Source organism: Balaenoptera borealis, assembly GCF_965194805.1.
Source record: "Balaenoptera borealis genome assembly, chromosome: 2".
Lineage (NCBI taxonomy): Eukaryota > Metazoa > Chordata > Mammalia > Artiodactyla > Balaenopteridae > Balaenoptera > Balaenoptera borealis.
This window is the reverse complement of record NC_138867.1, coordinates 161,925,031-161,948,033: the sequence shown is the minus strand read 5'-3', so window position 1 is coordinate 161,948,033 and position 23,003 is coordinate 161,925,031. Positions and strand designations below refer to the sequence as shown.

At 39.9% G+C, this 23,003-nt stretch overlaps 1 protein-coding gene across 1 annotated transcript in view; it reads right to left on the bottom strand.

Moving 5' to 3' along the window:
* Nucleotides 1-14,464, bottom strand: part of LOC309623750 (ELKS/Rab6-interacting/CAST family member 1-like) — a 191,751-nt gene extending 177,287 nt beyond the window's left edge. Inside the window, 1 exon segment of the mRNA XM_082380889.1 lies at nt 14,249-14,464. Coding sequence (XP_082237015.1) covers nt 14,249-14,273 — 25 coding nt within the window. The 5' untranslated portion in view covers nt 14,274-14,464.
* Between the last annotated feature and the right edge of the window lie 8,539 nt (nt 14,465-23,003).

The following is a 23,003-nucleotide window of genomic DNA, read 5'->3' as shown; positions in this document are numbered from 1 at the left end:
TGGCTATTAATATGATTGAAACTATCTGTGAATTGGGACTCAGTTGATATTAAGATATAAAACCCCTGAAAATCTACAAGAGCGTTTTCTTCTGGGGTGTTTTATCTCATCGGTTTCTTTTTCAGTCTACCTTTTAAGGTATTACCCAATCGCCATGTTATGTATGGTGTCTAGCCATGGTACTGATGTTCATGATTCCATGAAATGGCATCTTTGCTTTACAAAGTATCAGGGTTATAACAGAGAGAGTGGTGAAGGACTAAGAAACATACTTCAATAGAGCCAGTTAACTTGCTGGACACTATCATCCAGTCAGGAGCCTCAAGTAACATCTCTGCCCAAAAGTTTCAATTCCTAAATAGCAAGGGAATAATACCAAGGCCCAATCACAGAGTAGCAAATACCAGAGGCCTGGGAAAATCCCAAGAGAATAGCTTCAATGGCAGTGATTCTCAAATGTTCAAGGTACACAACAATCACCTGGTGAATGTGTAAGAACAGTTTCTGAGGCCGATCCTCTGAGATTTTAATTCAGCAGGTCAGGCGAGGTCCATGAATTTATAGTTCTAACACGGCTGGCGGAACCAGAGCTGCTGCTCTGAGGAACACACTTTGAGAACCACTGCCCCACCACTATTAAATCAGAGTCGGCAGTCTTCTAAAAGGCAAGGTGACTTGCGTGTTCATTAAAGTTTGAGAATCACTGCTTTAGGAAATGAGGCAACAGGTTTGTTTGGTTTTTTCCTTCTTCCTGTGATATCAGGATAGGGAGATGGTGAAAAGAGATGTTTTCAAAAGAAAGTAAGTGCTTAAATCACACTCTTTGTCATGAAACAAACCTATCTGGCCACCTTGCTCACCTTCCCCAATGAAGCATCACTCACTCCTTCCTTTATCCACCTCTCCATCCTCACTGTACCTTACCTAGGGCTCACGAGGAGACAGAGGTCCCATATGAACTTCAGATCTGCATGTTATAGATTTCCCGGGAAAATCTAGAATTCATATAATTGTTTTTCTAGTCCATAAAAATTGCACTGGCATTAAACAAAGAATCAAGTTTGAATTACATATGTTTAGAAAACTTTTCATGTAAATAACTTCACAAGAAATTCACAGAAAAATATTTTTTTAGACTGATTGGCAACAGGGCCACGACAAGAGCAAGAAATGTCAACAGAGGGGCCTCCTGTGGTCACCCATGTCTCAGAGATGGAGGAAGGAAAGATAGCCTCTTGACTGATTTGCACTGTATGTAATTTTACATTACATGTAATTACGTGGACTAAACCAAGTGTAACACAGAAGACTAAACATGTTATCATTCCATGTGATGAGCCTCTACAAAGAGGAAAAAACAGAAGATGTGAAAAAAAACACTTTTTTTTCTACTTTAATTTTGTACCTATATGAGATGATGAATGGTCACTAAACTTACTGTGATAATCATTTCATGATGTATGCAAGTCAAAGCACTACGCTATATACCTTCAACTTTTACAGTGCTGTATGTCAATTATATCTCAGTAAAACCGGAAGGAAAAAAAAAAGTGGAAGATGTGAATATATCAAGCCTTGGCAATGGGAAAGGCCTAAGTCCACGTGACTAATCACACCTCCTTCTTGCTGATTCATGCTATTGTAGATTCAGCAGCTCCAGCAGCGAAACAGCTTATCTGTTAATAAGCTACAGAAAGAAGAGCCCCAAGTCCCATCACGCACTGCAGAAATGTGAGTTGAACTGGCAAACATCTCCCAATCCACCACAACAACCCCTTGCCTCGCTTACCTGAAACTTTCACACATACCACATCTCCCCAATTATTTCCATAATCAGTGAGCCTATTGCTGATCTAAAACCTGACACATACATGAGTAAATTCCAGGTCTGTTAAGTACCAGGAGCAAAGGAGGACATAGAAAAACACCGCCTTTAGTCTCATTTTCTCTGAGAAATTCAGTGCACTGCAAGACAGCCCTGGACTGAGAACACGGAACCAAGGTTCTAACACCAGTTTTTCTACCAGGTACCTTGAAGCAAGTCACTTGGCCTCTTTCATCTCATTTCTTTCGAAATTAGACTACATTATCATTCAGATACTTCCATATCTAGGAGTCTGTGATTATGCTGAGTATCCATGCTATTAGAAAGCCAAAGAAACAGCTACTCAGAAGCACATGGAAAATAACCATCTTGGATGAGACTTAAGAGCTGCAGTGGCACTAGCTCCACACAAGGCATCCTAATCCCAGGTCAGAACTCGGTACTGCAGGCTGCCCAGAAACTGGGGCATATAATAAGGTTTACTCATATGAGCATCCTTCCTAACTTATTCAACCAGAAGCCTTTCATGAATACCACCCAGATGCTGAACTTAGGATCGCCATCCTTAGGTATCAGGGATTAAAGTATGATCCAAAGAGTTCAAGTTGCCTCCAAAATGTCTGCAACTGCATGGAAGTTGAAGGCCTCACTCACCTCATTCCCACCACATCCTGCAAATCCTTTTCTTAGAAGGAAATCAGAAACTCCCTTTTTTGAAGACAGATGGGTAATTCATGTACAACCATCTATGAGACTGCCTGCATGGGGCCTCCTTGTTTGAAGACTACAGAGATTTTAAATTAAAAGAACCATCTATGTCAACTCTGCCTAGATGATGTGTTCAAAGGGAAGACTCAAAGCAGCAAACTAGAGGGAACTTTTCGTTTACTTATTTCTCAAAAGCCAAATAAACCCTCTAGGAATGGTTATCTGTCATTTCCTTTCTCAGCACCCACTGTTCCTTCTTCTGGCTGCAGTCACAATTTTTATTTGCAAACCATGACTACCGCCCTCAGTGGACCCATGTCTTCTGTCCCAGGGTTCCTTTTCCTCTAAGAATTTTATGATCTGCATGAATCACTTTGCATAGATAACTAAAATTGATCATTAAAATCTGAAATTTAAAAAAAAAAAAAAAAAAAGAGCATGCAACACCCTGTTCTTATTTTGCTTCAAGGATACTCCTACTGAGCTCATGGAGCTGAAAGCTGCAAAAACTTGAAGGATCCTCCTCTCAGGTTGAAAGACTAGGACATGAAGTACCCAAGTATGCCACACAGAGTTCAAGAAAAGGAATACAGCCAGATCTTCCATCTAAGTATCAGGAAGAAATCGGAGGTAGGGAAAAGAATTGGGGTAGCTCAGCAGTAGCCTTTTTCTTAACGTCAGAAGCCTGATTTTTATTCCGAAACAAGACTATAAAACAACATTTCCCAGACATTCTCGCATGGAGGTGTAATCATGTGACTGTGTCTGGGCCAATGACCTGCAAGAACAAGTGTTATGCTGGCTTCCAAAAGGCTCTGGCAAAAGTCCAACTTAATGAAATGAAAATGTCTGATTAGACCTTGCCTTGTCCTGACAACTCTGGTCACAGGGAAAGCAGTCTTATTGACTCATCATGTCATTTCGCTCAACTATTAATGCAAGGTGTATCATGAGGAAGAAAGAACTGCTTGCAAATGTACAAAATAAGCAACAAATACCCCTGTCAACAGTATTAAATTATTTATCAATCACACACTACAGGTTATATCACAGTAGTTACAATGATGGAGGCCACTGGGTCCTCACCAACAAAAAGACTGGTTCTTCCACTTTTAGGACAGTTATTTAGAGCAGAGGTCCCCAACCCCCCAGGAACCTGGCCGCACAGCAAGAGGTGAGTGGCGGGGAGCGAGCGAAGCTTCATCTGCCGCTTCCCATCACTCACATTACCACCTGAACCATACCCCCAACTCCCCGTCCGTGGAAAAACTGTCTTCCACGAAACTGGTCCCTGGTGCCAAAAAGGTTAGGGACCGCTGATCTAGAGGACTACAGGGCACTCAGCGTTTATCAGGAGTCTGTGCTTTCATACAATCTACTCTTCAGTAAGTCTACGAATCTTTTATCCTTGGCCCTAAACGCCAAAATCAGGGTTGTACTTTATTATAATCAAGGTGTTCAGGAATTTCTGGTGAAAATAAAAGTTTATACTCCTATTAAAAGTGAATAAATGTTTCTGAATCTACCTTTCATCTTTGGTTAATATGTTTCTTACTAAACAAGCCAAATTCATAAAGGAAAAGACAGGTTACCTCATAACACTTTCTTTTCAACTAAAGCAGTAAAGACCCACACTAACACTGCATTTTTTTACTTCCAAATTCTATACATCAGGCTTCTCACAGAAACTTTCACTTCAGCCAGTGGAATACCTTGCAGGAGGCAGGCACTCAAGAAATATTTGTTAAGGTGACTTGAACATAGTAACACATTAGGTGAACATTATAGGAAGTTAGCCTAAGGGCTCTTCACTCAGAAGAAAACAGCTTTTTACCATGTTCTTTACTGCCAAGTGAAAGGATATACATATATAGCCTTGTTCGCTCAAAATGTACCCTCTCCACATCACTGACATCCTGTAAATGGCCATAAATCACAACTGGTCCTTGTCATGAGAAAAACTGTGTGTCAACTTGAGTGTGTCTGCCTTAAAAGACAGGTGCAAGGGTAAAATCAAACATATTTAAGTGCTTGGGAAAGAAACACTGCTCTACAGAAGCAAGGGACTATTAGGGGCAGGAATTATAAACATATACACCTTTTATAGCAATAGACTCCAGACAGGAAATCAGGATGAGACTGGTCTATCCTGGCATTCATTTCATAGAGTTTAGTTTTGTCTGATGAATATTTAAACCCAAAGCACTGCAGTGGTAGTGCCAATATAGGTCATATTTTCAGTTGCATCTCCTTTCTGGACTAGGAGCGCCCCTAACTACTCATAAGCCTTAAAATCCTAATTATTGGGTAGACCAGCGGCAGACTGGAGTGACACGAAATTAAGGTTAACTTTTAAGAAAATAGGCACATGTCTTGTACTGCTCTATTAGATACACTTTGGCAGTTTGCAGAGCCCAAATGAATTACAGAAGAGACACAGGTACTCTTAATACATCACATGCCTTCTAAAAATTCTGGAAGACGTGGGGAGTCCCACATCATTTCTTTGGGACTAGAGACGTTGCCAAGGACTAAAATTGATGATGCATAGAAGGAGAACCCTCCAAAACTAACTCCTCTGCTTTGCTGACCCAAAGGAAGCCAAAGGAAAGAGACTCTCACTCCAAGTAACTCCCTAAACTAACAATGTTTAGAAAAAACAAGTATTTTCAAGATGGTTCAGAGTTGGAGGATAGCAGGCAGAGAGTAGAAACTGACTTGGATTTGATTATGGGGTCACGAGAAAGGATCAGAAATGTTCATTTTTAGTTGTTATTACTGAAGTTTTTATAAAATCCCAAGACATTCACTAGAACTTTACTAATTAAGACACGTAACCCACACACAACTAGACTACAAATACTTCTAATACATGTTTTTGGTTTTTGGTTTTTGAGAAAGAAATCTCAACTACCAAAGGTTCACCAGCTGCAGGACTTCAAAGGCAGTAATAGGAGCAATGGTCTCCAATGACTCAATTTGGAAAGAAAAATCTCTCACACAACCCACCCATTAGACAAGATGACATATACATCTACTTCAGGACACCTTACGTTTTAGATGAATAGCCTTGAATTTACTTCACAGCCAATAGCTTGCCAGAGAAAACTTCGAGTTGGATCCTATTACTTAATACACTAAATCCACAGCTCAAAGTCCATCTCACTGGATAATTGAATATAACTAGCGATGGGAATTAAAACTGAGGATGCCAGCAGCCCTGATTTCACTGTTATTATTTGTACTGTGTGAAATGATTTTCATATTGGCAAGTATGGGATCTCTGAAACTGTGCACTCTTCCTATCTACCATGGTACATACGATTATTTGCCCATGCACGCTCTGAGGGGCAATGTGGTACAATGAAAGGAGCCCTGAGCTTGAGTCAAAACCAGTTCTAGTGCCAGCTCTGCCACTATCTGGCTGAAGACCTTGGACCACACTTTAGGTCCAAGTTTACTCATTAATTTATTTAATAACCATGATTTGATCACAGACCTAAAAGAACACAACATTGCTCAGCTGTAAAAGGGGGGAAACTAGACCTAGTTTATAGACCTGGTGTTAGATTTAAATGAGATAATGGGTGTACTTTGCATTCAAGACACATTGGTGCTAGTCTTCTTCTACCGCAACTAACAGGCACTGTGTTCAGTCTAAAACACCACTGCAGGGAGCACACTGGAAGCCCTCATCACGTTTGTCATCACTGGGTAAAGCCTCTTGCCTCTTAGTCAGTAAAATCCATGAAGGCCAGGATTTTCTTCTTTCTAATACACAGACACATCCTCTGAACCTGCATGTGCCTCAGCACCTAGTAAGCACTTAATAAATAATTGTTGAATGAATAAATTCTCTTTTATTCCTTAAAATAACTCTGGATCAACTAATATTTTTACCATTTTACAGTGAGGAGGCTGAATAATGAGATAAACTGTCTATAAAATCAGGTGATAAGTCCCTTCCAATTCCACAATGCTATCTATAGTTTTTATATTTTCCAATAGTTCATCATTATATCATTCTTCCTAAATAATTGCTACTTACTCACATTTATTGGTTATTGCTTAAATAATAGCAAGAGTCTCAAACTATAAAATCTACTCCTATCTTTAAGGAAAATAAAATATTTGAACTATAAAAAAAACATTTGTTTCTAAGAAAACTTTATTCTCACATCTACACACAAACTATCTAATGAGGTTATTCTTAAGAAACTCTTCCAAGTAATTTTCCCAACCTGAACTTCCATGTACTTTTCCCCAAATAAGAAGCGAAATAAACAATCAGTCAAGAGTGATATTAAAAACATGGGGGCAATCCTGTCCCTAAAACATTTCTTCACCAAAATTTGGATTCTTTCACTTTCAGAGCAGCAAGATCATCTTTTTTACTATCTTTCAGAAGATAACTGTAGCTTCCCTAGTCTGGGGCCCTAAATGAGAAAGACCTGGGTTAGATGCAGCCAATGTCACAGGGTCTCGTGGCTCTGAATCAGTATTTTCACACACTCCCAATCATAAATGCCCCAGAGACCTCCTATCCCCAAAACGGACACTGCTGTATCTCAAGTTCAGGTTTACAGAATGATGGCCTCCTCCAAGGCCTTCCTTAGAAAACGTATTCCCAAATTTGCCATCTCACCTCACGCTTCCTTCTCCAAAAGCAGCCTACTCTTTACCACTTATAAGTCTTCTCCTCTAGAGGGCTGAATGTATATTGGGGCACTCAGCAGATATTACACTCTACTCCATCAAAAGGATCTCATAAATTTGTTTTCATTTAGTAATTAACATTCCTCTAGACTCGCAGAAGTGCTGAGGGCAAAGTCATAACGCTTTTAATGGCAAAATCAAAATGGAAGCCCAGGTCAGACTTCACATCTAATGCTGTTGCTGGCAGACCCAGGGATTTTGAGACCGAGCAAGATGATTTTATCATTAAGGCATCACCACTGCTGTGCAGGGAATTTCTCTTTCATTACACCTCAGCTCCCTCCCACCTCAAAACGCTGCGTAGAGTTCTAACGTACTCTGAAACCACAGCAACTTATGACAGAGCAGCCATCATGATGACCTGTAAGTCATCAAGATACATATCAACCACTGGCTATGTTATTAATACTTGAAGTATCAAATTTGCTAAGGAAGCAAAAAGGAGCTTCATTCTTCCTCAAGGGGAATCAGAAACCAGTACGTTCAAGAGAGGATTTCCATAGGAAAACCGCCCCTGCCTCAGACAGCACCTACCATCAACATGTTTATGGGCAAACACAGTATCAGAAAAACATGCTGTGAGTCTTAGAAACAGCATATGCCTCATTTCATATGGGCTGCTATGGTGCCAGGCATTGTTTTCTGTTTTTGGGGTTTTTTTACTGCATTTCAGAGAAATAACCGTAAAATGAAGGTCTATAACCAGCATATAACACAATAAACAACAGCATCAACTTCTGCACCCTTTTTGTGAATGGTTTCCCTATGCTTTAATTGAAAATGTAAGTTTTAATATGCTTTGCGTTTTCTCTCAAAATACTTTGGGACCAATTCTATTCTAAGACTTCTGTATTTACCATCTCCATCCAAGGTCCAAAGATTACAGAATTTACAAATGAAGGACACCCCCTACACACACACACACACACACACACACACACACACACGCACACACGTCAGTAATAGAGGAGCTATGACAACAAAATTCCTGAATGACAGAAAGAAACACAGAGGACAGTGGCTTGAAACAGCAATGGTGGTCACCACAAGCTTTGTCCTAGAGTTCAGCTCAGGTCTTTCTGAAAGCCTGGACCAAAAATTCACAAAAACAAGAAGCAGTAACACAGTTCACGTAACTTTCCTGAGCTTAAATATATAATAGATCCGGGTAACTGTCCAACCTAGGTTGTATCTTCAGGGAATCTCAAACTCTCATAAAAAACCAAGGTTTCTGGCTCAAGAAAAGGCTTAAAGTTAGAGATGAGCATTGTTAAATCACTGGTTCCTATTCACATTTCAACCCTTGAAATAACGTTTCACTACTTGTCTCAGTCACCAGCGACTCCAGTCTGTCTTGAGAAAGCTCACACGCCTCCCTGGACTCAGCCATCTCCTTCTCACCGACAGGTCAGGTCCAATACAACCAAAGCTTAATTCACTTTAAAGGATATGTGAACTATTATTCAAGGACAGTAGCTGTCTGTTTACAGAAGCTTCATCCACATCAAGGCAGCTGAGTTTGTGAGCTTGATTTTTGTATTCTTCTTTCATTCTGTCAAAATTCAAGTTTACAGATATTTCTACTTTCAGTCTATTCTTTAATACATGTCCCGCTCAGTGTAAGACAGGACTCAGAGTTTCAATGACATAACTGTATATTTTCCCAAGAAAATTGTTTATGTACCTTTCCATAAATGTTTTAACTTTTTCACCTAGAATATAAAATCCTTGAACAAAATGTCTGTCTTCTATAGTTTAGCAAGATACATGCTCAACACAATTTCCAAATCACCTTTAGTACCAATTTTAACCATGAAGAACACTGAAAATTCTACTGTAAATTATCAAATATATGGAAGCAAATATATAAATGAAATTCTTCTGTCATTTACTACAAAGAAGAGAGATACAAACATAGGATAATTTCTCAAATGAGTTTCAACTACTTAATGTGCTACTTTAAAGCATATTCACAAACAATAGAAATAATCAATCTGAAGAACTGGATTCATCTCTATACACAAGGGACATTTTTATACAGTTTCTCGAAGAATTAGCCACACAAGCACAATAGGTACCACAAAGATTAAAAGAAAGTAACTGCATTAAAAATACTTCAGTTTATTAAAAGGAACGGTTCTTATTTTATAGGTATACACATCTATTTTTATAGAAAAGAACACATCTATTTTTATTCTAATTTCCATGACTCACTCCCCACCCATTCACCGAGGAGATAGATAACAGTTGATCCTATTTTTCACCTTTTAATTTATTCTACCTGGAGAAATAAAATTCATCACTGTCCCATGTTATTTTCCCTCCCCTTTGGACATTTATCCACTAAATAAACATCTACTACCCACTGCTGTTAAGCAGTGTGCTGGGTCCTGGGGCTCCATCCCAGTCTCCTCCGCTGGTTTCCCCTATTTGCCCCAATTTCTAAGCGCTGAAGTGTCCCAGGACTCAGCCCTGTCTCATCCTCAAGTCAGTCTACACATGCTCACTTGGTGGTCTCAGCTAGTCTCCTGGTCTAATTAGCATCTATCCTATGCTGACCACCCCCATATTTATATATACTGCAGACCTCTTTCCTGGGCTCCAGTTTCACATATGGACTCACCAACTCATCCTCTGCCAATAGATGTTTTACAGATCTCGAACGTTTAACAGGCCCAACTAACTGCAGATCTTCTCCACCAAACCTCCTTTCAAAGGATGAAGTTGATGACAACTTCGTCCTTCTAGTTAGTTAGGCTGAAATCCTTGAAATCATCCTGACACCTCTTTCTGTCATACCCCACATCCAAGCTATCAACAAACCTCTCTTGGAAGGCTGGCCAAGGAGACACTTTGACGTAAGCTTCTGCCCAATCCTGACGCCTCTGCCTCCCTCCCACTATGTTGTTCCCAAGGGCACATGCTTACAAGTATTCTACACACTAAACCCTGTCTGAGTCTACTTCCCAAATGATCCAAATGCTTCAAGTCTTCACTACAAACATCCATTACAATATTGTGCATAGAATAGCTTATCCCTACTAGAAATAAAACAAAGGATGATTTTAGCTGATCTACGTGTAGAATCATATAGTTATAGATTCAGAGATTAAGGATATTTCTTGTCTTCTTTACAAGGACACTGATTGCCTCATGCTGCCTTACTACTCTTTTTGTTTATCCTTCATGCAGCAATGAAAGGCTTTAAATAAATCTTATCCATTCAAGTCCAACTGGTATTTTTTCTTTCTCTTCCCTGAGGAGCATCTTTTTTCTATACTACCACTTCTCTATTACTTCAGTTATTCACTGCATTTAGCTGTTTATCTTATTTTTTTCAGAAATATTCCTTCATAACAAGGAGGTGCTAAAAACCTCATTTCACAAGTAGGTATGAAAAAGAAATATCTTGAACACCTTTCCTAAAAAGAAATCTAAAGGTAGGTAATTTAGTACATAAGCCTTTAGGAAAGCATTAGAAGAAAGTAAGACAAAGTCAAATATTAACAATTTACTGAACATAAATTCTCATTACACAAAATAGTATCTCTCCTTATAACTTCAAAATATTAATAGGGCCACACAGCAAAATATCAAGTGTCAGATGCAGCTAGACTACAAAATGTTATGTTTTTATTTTAGAAGTATGTTTTTTATTACTGCTGAAACGAGAATTTTAGAAAAAAAACTACCATCAGTTTCTTAACATGTAATTTATTTGTAAAAGTCAACCAAAACAATCTGAATTCAATCATCAGCTCAGGAAGCAGATTCCATGACATTTTTTTCCCCTAAATGCTAAACGACACAGGCAGCGATAAAATATGCAGAGAAAGAACCATGTCACAGAAGATGTGACAATTTTGATAAATGATGATAAACTGTGATGTAGAACAGCCGTTTGTAAGCTGCTGTTTTCAAAAACATGTATTTTAATGATGATTTTTGCCAAATATCATTTTAGAGAGATATTCTGTAATAAAACCATTGACAAACAAAATTGGTACCTTATTATAAATTAGAACAGAAATGTATTTAAGTTTTCAGCAAACTTGTAATTTTGCTTTGAATGAGAATGCATTTTAGATCCAGTCAGTTCCTTACAATGTTAAACACAGTCATCATCTGACCCAGAAATCCCACTCCGAGGTATAAAACAGAAATTAAAACATACTTTCACACAGACCCTTGTACATGAATGTTCATACATGCAACATTATTCATAAAAGACAAGAAGTGCAAACAACCCAAATGTCCATCAAGTGACATATAATATCAATAGAACAGAATATTATTCAGCAATAAGAAGGAATAAAGTACTGATACATGCTACAATACGGATGAACCTTGAACATATTCTATTAAGGAAGCCAGTCACAAGAGGCTACATATCATTATGTTTATATGAAATATAAATTCTATTTATATGAAATGCCCAGGATAGGCAAATCCATAGAAATAAGATGTAGATAAGTGGTTGCCTAGGGTTGAGAGTGTAGAGGGACTGGAGAATAATTGCTAATGGATATAGGGTTGCTTTCTGGGGTAATGAAATGTTCTAGAATTGTGCACGGTGATGGCTGCACAACTCTCTGGCTATACACAACCTCTGAATTGTACACTTTAAGTGGGTGAACTGTATGTGAACTACATCGCAAAAAAGCTATTTAAAATGCCAGTTAAAAAGGCCAGTCAGGGGCTTTCCTGGTGGCGCAGTGGTATAGAATCCACTTGCCAATGCAGGGGACACGGGTTCGAGCCCTGGTCCAGGAAGATCTCACATGCTGCGGAGCAACTAAGCCCACGAGCCACAACTACTGAGCCCAAGTGCCACAACTACTGAAGCCCGCGCGCCTAGAGCCCACGCACCGCAATGAAGAGTAGTCCCCGCTCGCCGCAACTAGAGAAAGCCCACACACGGCAACAAAGACCCAACGCAGCCAAAAATAAATAAATAAATAAATAAATTTACTTTTTAACAAAAGGGCCGGTCATGTTGTAGCTGTTTATAACTTGTATAGACTTTTCAAAGTCTAAATCCCTAATTATCAAAATATGTTTCTTACTGTCCACAAACCTCATTTCATTTCCTTACATAAAACCATCTGCCTATTCCACTATAAATACTACACGTAGTGAAAGAAAGTGCTTCTAAAATTAAATTATGTTTTCAAAACAGATTTCTCCTTAATATATTTAATTTTAATGATTCGCATGTGAATTATCCACACTTTCCATTAACTATGGTTAAATTTTCAATCTCAGATAAGTATCCCCCAATACAAAAGCACATTAACAGGCCATTCCTCTCCCAACACAAGCTGTGTGGACTAAATTTTTAACGTATTAGCTTGAATTTTAAAAAGCAAAATTAAGGAGGCAGATCTGTAAGAAAAGCAAGCATATGAAGTCTCAGAATTTTAGAATGGAAAATATTTTCAAGACTGATCCTCTTCAGGACTACTGAAACTTTAATATCTAAGAACTAACCCCAGGAATTTTGTGATATTCTCATATCACCTTACTTTTTAAATTTTTATTGGAGTATAGTTGATGTACAATGCTGTGTTACTTTCTGCTATACATACCTTACTATTTTGCCTTATTATTTATATTTACATTAAGTTGATTCCTTTCCTTTTTTTTTTTAACTTAGCAATGTATGACACAACATCAGTGAACTTATGGGTTTGGTATGCTATCTGTACTAGTCTAACAAACATTACAATAAATAAAATTTTAAATGGTGATGTGTCTATCACTTAAAAACATCTTGCACATGATCAGTACTACATATACCACACTTTGGGAAATACTGATCTAGTTTTATCTTCTAATTTTATGGGTGAGAAAGTTGAACTTCCTGGTGACTCTCAAAAGTCTGTGCACATCAGAACCTCCTGGAGGGTTTGTGTTAAAATAGAGAGTGCTGGGCCCTTCCCCAAGAGCGTAGGTCTGGGGGAAGGTCTGAGAATTTACGTTTCTAACAAATATCTAAGTGGTACTAATGCTGCTGGCCCAGGGACCGCCCTTCAAAAACCACTGACCAAAACCTACTAACCCCAAATTAGTCAGACCAGAATTTAAACTAGAACCCAATCTTCTCTTAGATGCTCTTATAATTATATGCTCTATCAAACATGTTTAATGTTGCTGAATTTTATTCACCTTTCACTTAATTTTACTCTTTTCAATAAAGGTGACTATTAAATGCTAAAGATCAGGTTTATACATTTTTAAGACTTCAGAGTTGTTATAAAATAGTGATTAATAAAAATTTAAGGAAAAGAACATTACAATCACCTTTGAGGACCCTGAATCCCTTTTCTTGGTCACATACCCTCCGTTAGTCCTTTGAGATAAACATTATCTTCAAGTTTGTGTCTTATCATTCACTTGCTTTTCTTGTTAATTTTCTCATAGCTGTAGCTCTAAATAATATACTGTTTAGGTTGTATGTTCTGAGCTTTATACTATATCTTTTTATGCTATTTGCTTTTTTATTCAATATGATGTTTTTGAGATGTAGCCCTCGGTTTTTATCAGTAATTCATTGCTTTCATGGCGGGACAGTATTTCATCTACAAGAAAACAGCACTAAAACTGTTGACTTTTTTTTTCATTTTGAAAAAATCAGAGGTAAAAAAGAAGTTGCAAAAATAGTACAGAGAAGTCCTATGTATGCTTCATCCAGTTTCCTCCAATGGTTACATCTTACCTAACTATATTACAGTATCAAAACCAGCAAACTGGTTTTGGGACAATGCTTGTGTATAGTTTCATGCCATTTTATTATATATGCAACTCTCAATTTTTAAGTTCTTTTTTTTTTTTTTTTTCTCGCGGGCCGCCCAGGCCGCGAGACCAAGAGCCGCGGGGGCCGGGCCGGCGCGCCGCCCCCGCCCCGCCTCAGGCCGCCCGCGCTTGGGCCGCCGCCCGGCGACGCGAGGCCAGTCCCACCCCGCCCCCACCCCCGCCGCCGGCCCGGGGGTCGCTCACCTTCCGCGTTGCCCCAGACCACCATGCCCGGGCACAGCCGCCTCCTCCGGCCTCGCTGGCCCCGCCGCCGCCACACGGTACCCTCGCCTGCGGCGGGGAGAAGGGCCGGGAAGGAGTCGCACCGCCGCGCCGCGGTCCACGCTCGCCCCACGCTCGCAGCGGCCGCACTGAGCGCGCCCAATGGCTGCTCTGTCCCTCCCCCTCCGACGGGCGCGCGCGCCGCGGCTCCGCCCCGCCCCTCCCCCTGCAGCGGCCGGCACGCTCCCAGGCTCCTCCCCGCCCTTCCCCACCCGCGGCGGTTCCGGCCCCGGCTCGCACTCCGCCCCGCGCTGCGCAAGTGCCCGCCTCGCGCCTAGCCTCAGGCGACCCTGAACCACCTGCGCGGCGCCCCTCCCAGGCCCGCCCTCGGAGGTCAGCTCCTCCGCTGCACGTGACCGTCTCGCTCGCGGGGGCGGAGAGGAGCGCGGCGCCGGCCCGCCTTCCGCATCCCGAGACCTGCGCGCCTCTCGCTGGGGTTGATGCGCTGTTCTCCTCTCTGCGAGTCCCCGCCCCGCGCTGCACTCCCCAGTCCGGGAGGACACTAGTTCAGGGACTGACCATGCTTAATCAAGATCATTCTATTGATATTAATGAATATCTGAGTTACTTCCTTTATTCCCCCCCCCCCCGCCAATTAAAGACAATGCTCCTACCTATTAGAAAAATGAAAATCCAAACACTGACAGCCCCAAATACTTGCAAGAATGTGAAGTAATAGGAACGCTCATTCATTGCTGGTGGGAATGCAAAATAGTACAGCCATTCTGGAAGAGAGTTTGGCAGTGTCTTACAAAACTAAACATACTCTTACTATACGATCCAGCAATCGGACTCCTTGGTATTTACACAAAGGAGTTGAAAACTTGTGTCCACATCAAAAACCTGGACACAGATGTTTCATAGCAGCTTTATTCATAATTGCCAAAACTTGGAAGCCACCAAGATGCCCTTCGGTAGATGAATGGGTAAACAAACTGGTGCATCCAGATAATGGAATATTATTCAGCACTAAAAAGAAATAAGCCATCAACCCATGAAAAGATATGCAAGAACTTTAAATGCTTATTACTAAGTGAAAGAAGCCAATCTGAAAGGCTACATACATACTCTTTGATTCCAACTAAGTGATACCATAATGGTGGATAATGTCATTAGTCAAAACCCATAGAACATACAACACCAAGCGTGAATCCTAATGTAAACTATGGACTTTGGGTGCTAATGAAGTGTAAATGTAGATTCATCAATTGTAACAAATATACTTCTCTGCTGAGTAGTTGATAATGGTGGAGGCTATACCTATGTGGGAACAGGGGGTACATGGGAAATCCCTGTACCTTTCACTCAATGTTGTTGTGAACATAAAACTGCTCTAAAAAAATAAAGTCTACAAACTTTAAGCTATAAGATGAATAAGTTCTGAGGTTCTAATGTATAGCATGGTGACTAGTTGATAACACTGCAATGTATAACTATAATTTGCTAAGAGAACTTAAAGGTTGACCCCCAAAACATATACATATATATTTATATATTCCCCTTTACCATAAATGTACGGCTGTGCTCCTGGCTTCTCTAATCTCTTCCAATCATCTATTTTTATTTCTGCTCAGTACCATGCTGTCTTAATTGGCAGAGTTTTATAATAGCGAGTCTTAATATCTAGTAGGTCAAAAATCCCCAATTCACTCTTCCATTTGCTGCTAAGAATCAGCTCGCATGTTCTATGTGGGGGAGGGAGGTGAGGGAAATTCATTTTAGCTTCATAAAACCTCTAAAACAATTTGGGGAGAATCACATCTTCTGTGGATTGAAATTTTCTATTGAAATAAGATTTATTTCTCCATTCCTTTAGTTTTTCTTAAGTGTCTTTGTTCTATAATTTTCTCCATATAGTTGTTGCCTATTCTTGCTAGAGTTATTCCTAGGTACTTTATAATTGTGATAATATTATAAATGGTATCTCATTGCCTTTTCTAAATAGTTGTAGCAGAGTACAGAAATGCAATTGATTTTGTATATTGATTTTGTTTGCAGTATACTTGCTAACCACTTTTATTCATTCGAATACTTCATCTGTAGATTCTTTTGGTTTTTCTACAGGGACAAGATATCCTCAATGACTAGTGATAGCAGTTTCTTCTTCTCCAATGCTAAGAATTCTTCTTTTTCTTCCTGTGTAAGACTTCCTATATAATGCTGCAAAGAAGGATTATCTTATCTTGTTGGTGAAAGGCGTCTTATCTTGTTTCCAATATTTAAAAAGAATGTTTTCAGTGTTTCACCATTAAATATCACATCTGCTGAATACTTATACCTTCTAATGATAGTCTGTTCATTTTGTATCATGAATAGATACTGAATGTTATGGAATGCATTTTCTACATCTCCTGAGATTAAATTTTTTTTTAAATCAAGAATTCAGTGGGGGACAGATGGATTGAGAGTTTGGGGTTAGCAGACGCAAACTATTATATATAGGATGGATAAACAACAAGGTCCTACTATACAGCACAGGGAACTAAATTCAATATCCTGTGATAAACCATAATGGAAAAGTATAAGAAAGAATGCATATATATGTAACTGAGTCTCTTTGCTGTACAGCAGAAATTAACATTGTAAATCAACTGTACTTCAATAAAAAACTTACTCTGCATCCATAATGTGTCACACTGTTCTAGACAGTAGAGGTAAAGCAGTGACCAAACAGATGAAAACACTTGCCCTCAGGGAGTTCACCTTGTATTAAAGGAGAACAAACACAATGAATAAATAAAATGCATAGTTTGTTACATATTGATCAACACAAAAGGCAAAAATGAAGTAGAGAGGGGAACAGGTAGTGTGGGGAAGGAGGTCTGCAACTTCAAATGCAGTGGTAGGAATGGGTGTCATTGACAAAATGACATCTGGCAAGAGCCTGCAAGCAGAAACAAGAGCATAGCTTGTATGCAGTAAGCACTGCAAGGCAATATGAAGTTCTGTTACAAATTCTGTGAAGGAAAAGTGAATTTCTGAGTAGGTTCACTGGAAAATATAAATGTTAACATACTATTTTAGTTGCTAATTCCCTATCACAAGCAATGAAGCTTAAAAATCTTACATCAACTATTAAGTAAATTAAAAAAACAGCTGAAACCATTATAACCACCAGTAGTACCAAAGTAGCATTCTTATTAAAAGTATGAAAATAACCATTTCAACATAGAATACAGAAAGATAACAAAAGTTATTCTGTTCTTCAAAGTAAATTATTATAAAATTTCAACTTGGGTCACAGAAGCCTATCAAAAAAATAAGTATGGGAAAAGCATAAATGGAAAAAAGAAATATTCACAAGTACAAGACCTAAAACTCATTGTAAGTACTCCCCATAAGTTATCTGACCCAATCCAGGGCTAACACTCTAAAGAAACATGAAAACAAAAAGACAATCACTCAGAGACCAGATGACAGAAAGAGGAAAGGAATCGTTTCAAAGATGTGTTACAGAAAGTTCAAGTACAAAATTTTCAAATGAATATTGAGAATGCAAAAGGAAAAAAGACCCAGCAAGTCTAACTAGCAATGAAATAAATAAGCAAAGACAAAAAGAGAAGTACATCTAAACACACAAAGACTGACCAAAAGAGAATAAGGAAACTCCTAAACCAAAAGGTCACAGAGGTGTCCTATCCAACATTAGCTCATGGGATGATGATAGGTGTTTATGCGGGGGGGGGGGGGGGGGGGCGGAGGGGGTGAATAGGTCAAAGTTAATCTATTAGATTCTTTATGCAGTACATCTCAGAATCTTTCAAAATGCCACTGTGAATTATGAATCACTAACCTACTTTGGGGGTAGGGTATGGGGGGCACAGAGTAAGTACGCATAAGAATGTAGTCTTTCCCATGCCAGCTCACCACGGAACCGTTTATTTTGGCCAAAAACAAAAGTCTGTGAGAAAAATGTTGTCCTAAAGGATGGTAAGACAGATGAAATTCATAAATCGCTTTGTAGAGTTAAAGGAATGCTAAAAAAAAAAAAAAAAATTTAAGGACTTTCTGGTTGTTGTTTTTTTCTTTTATTATTGGTAGAAAGCCAGCCAAGAATCAGCTGGACTTACAAACATGAGTACATGGATGAATAAAAGATAGAAAAGAGAATAAATCAAAATTCTGATATATTTTACTGAAGAGGATATTTGGATACAAATGTTGTTATGAAGCAGTCCAACTATGTTAAAGTAAAGAAAGAAAAATGCAAGGGTTGTACTCGTCCTAACTGACAAAAGTGAAATAAATCACCAGGATGGAATGGTATCCAACCAGAGTTCTGGATGCTCTTGAGGACGACTATGAATCTGTAGGCAAAGTTAGATAGAATCATCCAAATAGCCCCAAATTTGGCTCCTACAAAGGCTCCGGAGAAGACCCAATAAAATAAGATTCATTGTGGATTTGTTGGAAGTATAGGGTAGGTTGAGGGAATTTTTAATTAAGAATAGACTCAGACACTGAAGTAAAAATAACCTAATAGAAGAAACACCGTAAAGTTATAGAATCTATAGATATCTGTATTAATTCTATATCTATAGGTAGATTCTGTATCTATAAAGAGAAATAGATATAAAACACCTGAAATTTTTTGAAGTGGTAAATAAACTGAGGCAGGAAATAATATTTATTTAGACTTTCGACACATCTTAGACAACATTCTTCAACAAAGGCTTAAAATATTAAATCACTATCAAAAGAAATATTCTGCCCCAGATAGGAAAGTGGCTTGGTGGCAGAAAACAAAAGGAAGAAATAAGCAAAATTTCAAATATAGTTTATCTCGGGATATTAGTGAAAACTAGTCTCATTTGTATAATATTGAAAAATGGAGCACACGGCAAATGTTCAGGTTTAGAAATGAGCAGTGAAATGCCAAGCGCCAGAGATAACCGACGGAGAGTTATTTATTTATTTAGTACAGTCCTGGCAATGACAAGGGTCATAGCCAGTATGATCCACGACATTCAAGGAAGCTCTCCACGTGCCAAACACCACCTGAGTCACTGTATGTGCATGACTTTGTTTAGTCTTCACAACTTCCTACAGAAGTAATTGCCATTTTATTCCATGAGTTTACAAGCTAGACAGTAAAGGCTCAGAGAGGAAAGTAACTCCCCCAAAGATCACTAAGGTAAGTAGGTGGCAGTAATAGTAGCTACTAAATGATAGAGCTAAAATTTGAAACCTGGCAACTGACCCCAGAATCCTTACCTACTTTGGGGGTAGGGTATGGGGGGCACAGAGTAAGTATGCATAAGAATGTAGTCTTTCCCATGCCAGCTGACCACGGAACCCTTTATTTTGGCCAAAAACAAAGCACTGCGAGAAAAATGCTGTCCTAAAGGGTGGTAAGTCAGATGAAATTCATAAATCACTTTGAAAGGTTAAAGGAATGCTAAAAAAAAAAAAAAAAAAAAAAAAAATTAACTACTGCACCAATGGTTCTCAAACTTGAGCATGCATCAGAATCACCTGGAAGGTGTGTCAAAGACAGACTGCTGGGCCCCATCCCCTCGAGTTTCTGACTAAGCAGATTTTGTGGGTTCCGAATTTCTATTTCTAACAAACTGATGTTTCTGCTCAAGGGCCCACACTTGGAGAAATATGGTCCTAAGCCACAGGTGGTGAAACAAGAGATCACGATAAGAATGGTCTCGGGAAAAGGAGAAAACCTAGGTGAAGAAAGCTGGCGTGGAATTAAGGAAAGGAGGGATGAATCATCCAGTAAATGGGGTCAAGCTAAAATCACATGGAAATTTTCCTGGGCCTTTTGCTCCCTGGGTGGGCAAAGAGTCTTCCTGGGACCTCAAACAGCCTAAAACTATTCAACCCAGCTTCGGGCACAGTAGAAATTTAATGGCAAAAGGATGTCCCCACGTTCAGGATCTCTGTACTCTGGCTACCACCACAAACCTTACCCACTGACAATGCCTAGAACTCCTTTAACAGGAAACAAAACGTTTTACTTTGTAGCAAGAAATAGAAGCTTGAGAAGGAAATAAGTCCTAAAAAGTGAATATATATCGCTGTCTACAGATCTCATTCCAAATGTAAATGACTGCTTATAGATTAACCATAGGTCTAATATAACATGGCATGTCTAATATGCTTAAAATTACAAAAATTCAGTTTTATTACTTTGGAGAGGAAGCATGATGCTACATGCAAGGCATCAAATTTGGTGTTAGAAATCCTATATTTGGGGATAAATGACTTCTGACAAGTCTTTTTTTGTTTCTTTGTTTATATTTTATTTTTGGCTGCGTTGGGTCATCGTTGCTGCACGTGGGCTTTCTCTAGTTGCGGCGGGCGGGGGCTACTCCTCGTTGCGGTGCACGGGCTTCTCATTGCAGTGGCTTCTCTTGTTGCAGAGCACAGGCTCTAGGCACGTGGGCTCAGTAGTTGTGGCTCGCGGGCTGTAGAGCGCAGGCTCAGTAGTTGTGGCGCATGGGCTCAGTGGCTCCGCAGCATGTGGGATCTTCCCGGACCAGGGCTCGAACCCGTGTCTCCTGCATTGGCAGGCGATTCCTAACCACCGTACCACCAGGGAAGTCCAGACGTTTTCTTCATACGTAGAAAAGGAGCAGTAGGGACTTCCCTGGTGGCACAGTGGTTAGGAATCGCCTGCCAATGCAGGAGACACGGGTTCGAGCCCTGGTCCGGGAAGATCCCACATGCCGCGGAGCCACTGAGCCCATGCGCCACAACTACTGAGCCTGTGTGCCACAACGACGGAAGCCCGCGCGCCTAGAGCCCGTGCTCCGCAACAAGAGAAGCCAGCGCAATGAGAAGCCCGCGCACCGCAAGAAGAGTAGCCCCCGCCCGCCTCAACTAGAGAAAGCCCACGCGCAGCAACGACCCAACGCAGCCAAACATAAATAAATATAAAATTAATTTTTTTTTTTAATTTTTTATTTATTATTTATTTATTTATGTCTGTGTTGGTCTTCATTTCTGTGCGAGGGCTTTCTCTAGTTGTGGCAAGCGGGGGCCACTCTTCATCGCGGTGCGCAGGCCTACTATCGCGGCCTCTCTTGTTGCGGAGCACAGGCTCCAGATGCGCAGGCTCAGCAATTGTGGCTCACGGGCCCAGTTGCTCTGCGGTATGTGGGATCTTCCCGGACCAGGGCTCGAACCCGTGTCCCCTGCATTGGCAGGCAGATTCTCAACCACTGCGCCACCAGGGAAGCCCTAATTTATTTTTTTAAAAAAGGAGCGGTAATTCCCCACAGAGATGTGAGGATCAAAAGGGATCCTATTTGTGAAAGCATTTGGTCAATTATAACTCACTTTTTCAATTATAAGGTGTTAGGACTACTTCGGGGAGTAACACGTTTTGTACAAGCTGTTACTAGATGTGCACTGTATTCAAGTTTAGGGTGCATATTAACGTCCAGTGTCATTTATACACAAGAGATGCCTTCTAGGCTCAAGAGACAAAAGTTACAAGTGATAATCAGGCATTCATGAAGCTGGGATTTGATAACGTTTCTCCCAGTCTAAACGCAGTGGAAAAAATCCAGAACTGAAAGTGGACACAAAGTACTTAGTATTTTAGGAAAGCAGGAGAGACACAACAGGATTGGGGAGAAGTATCAAGTCTATCAGAAGCTCTCAGGGACGCCTGGTGTCTACCTACAGAGGCTGCAACCAGCATATTCTTAGGACAAAACCCTAAGGTAGTGGGTGGTTTTTGGTTTGGTTTTTCGTTGCCTGAGAGTGAGCTACTGTCCCGATATCTCACTCTAAAACCTATAGAAAGAGAAGGGCTGTGTTCCTCCAGCTGTGGCACCTCAGGGTAGGGTCCTCTACCTAAGGCTCTGAAAAAGTAAGGAGGGCACAGTGCTACCTCATAGTACAAAAAGGTACATGAAAGACCTATGTTCTCCTTCCTCTGTTGCTGGCAGGCACTAAGATGAGGAAGAGATGCTCAGAAGGCCATGGCATGGTGATGGAGGAGTCCAGTCTGGCTGCGGCACCTTCACGACCTTAGGAAAACTGTCGGCAAGCTTTCATTAGAGTAGGTTCAGGCCACAACGTGCATATTCATCTTTCATCTGTTTAAACAAGGCACTAACTAGTAGGTGTCACTGGTCACTTCCTATTGAACAAAGCCTACAAGATTTTAGGTAAGCATCAAGACACTGATGTTGGGTCAGGCGAAGATTTCTTAGCTATGACACCAAAAAGTATATTGATAAAAGAAAAAAATAAGCTGGGCTTCATTCAGATAAAAAATAATGCATTTCAAAAGACACCATTAAAAAAGTAAAGACGTGCCATGAACTAGGAAAAAATATTTGAAAATCATATATCCAGTAAAGGACTTGTATCCAATAATAACAAGCGTTGGCAAGGATACGGAGAAACTGAAATCCTCATGCATTGCTGGTGGAATTGTCAAATTCGAAACTGCTACTTTGAAACACTGATTCATCATATGACCCAGCTAATTACCCCTAGGTAACCACCCAAGTGAAATTAAAACTACATGCACACATCAGCCAGAGCGGCGAAAACGTGGAAACAAACCAAATGTCCATTAATTGGTGGATGGATAAATAAAATGTAGTATATCCATACTATAGAATATTCTTTGGCAATATGATACATGCTACTGCATAACCTCAAAAACATTACGCTAGATAAAAGAAGCTAGACACAAGAGACCACA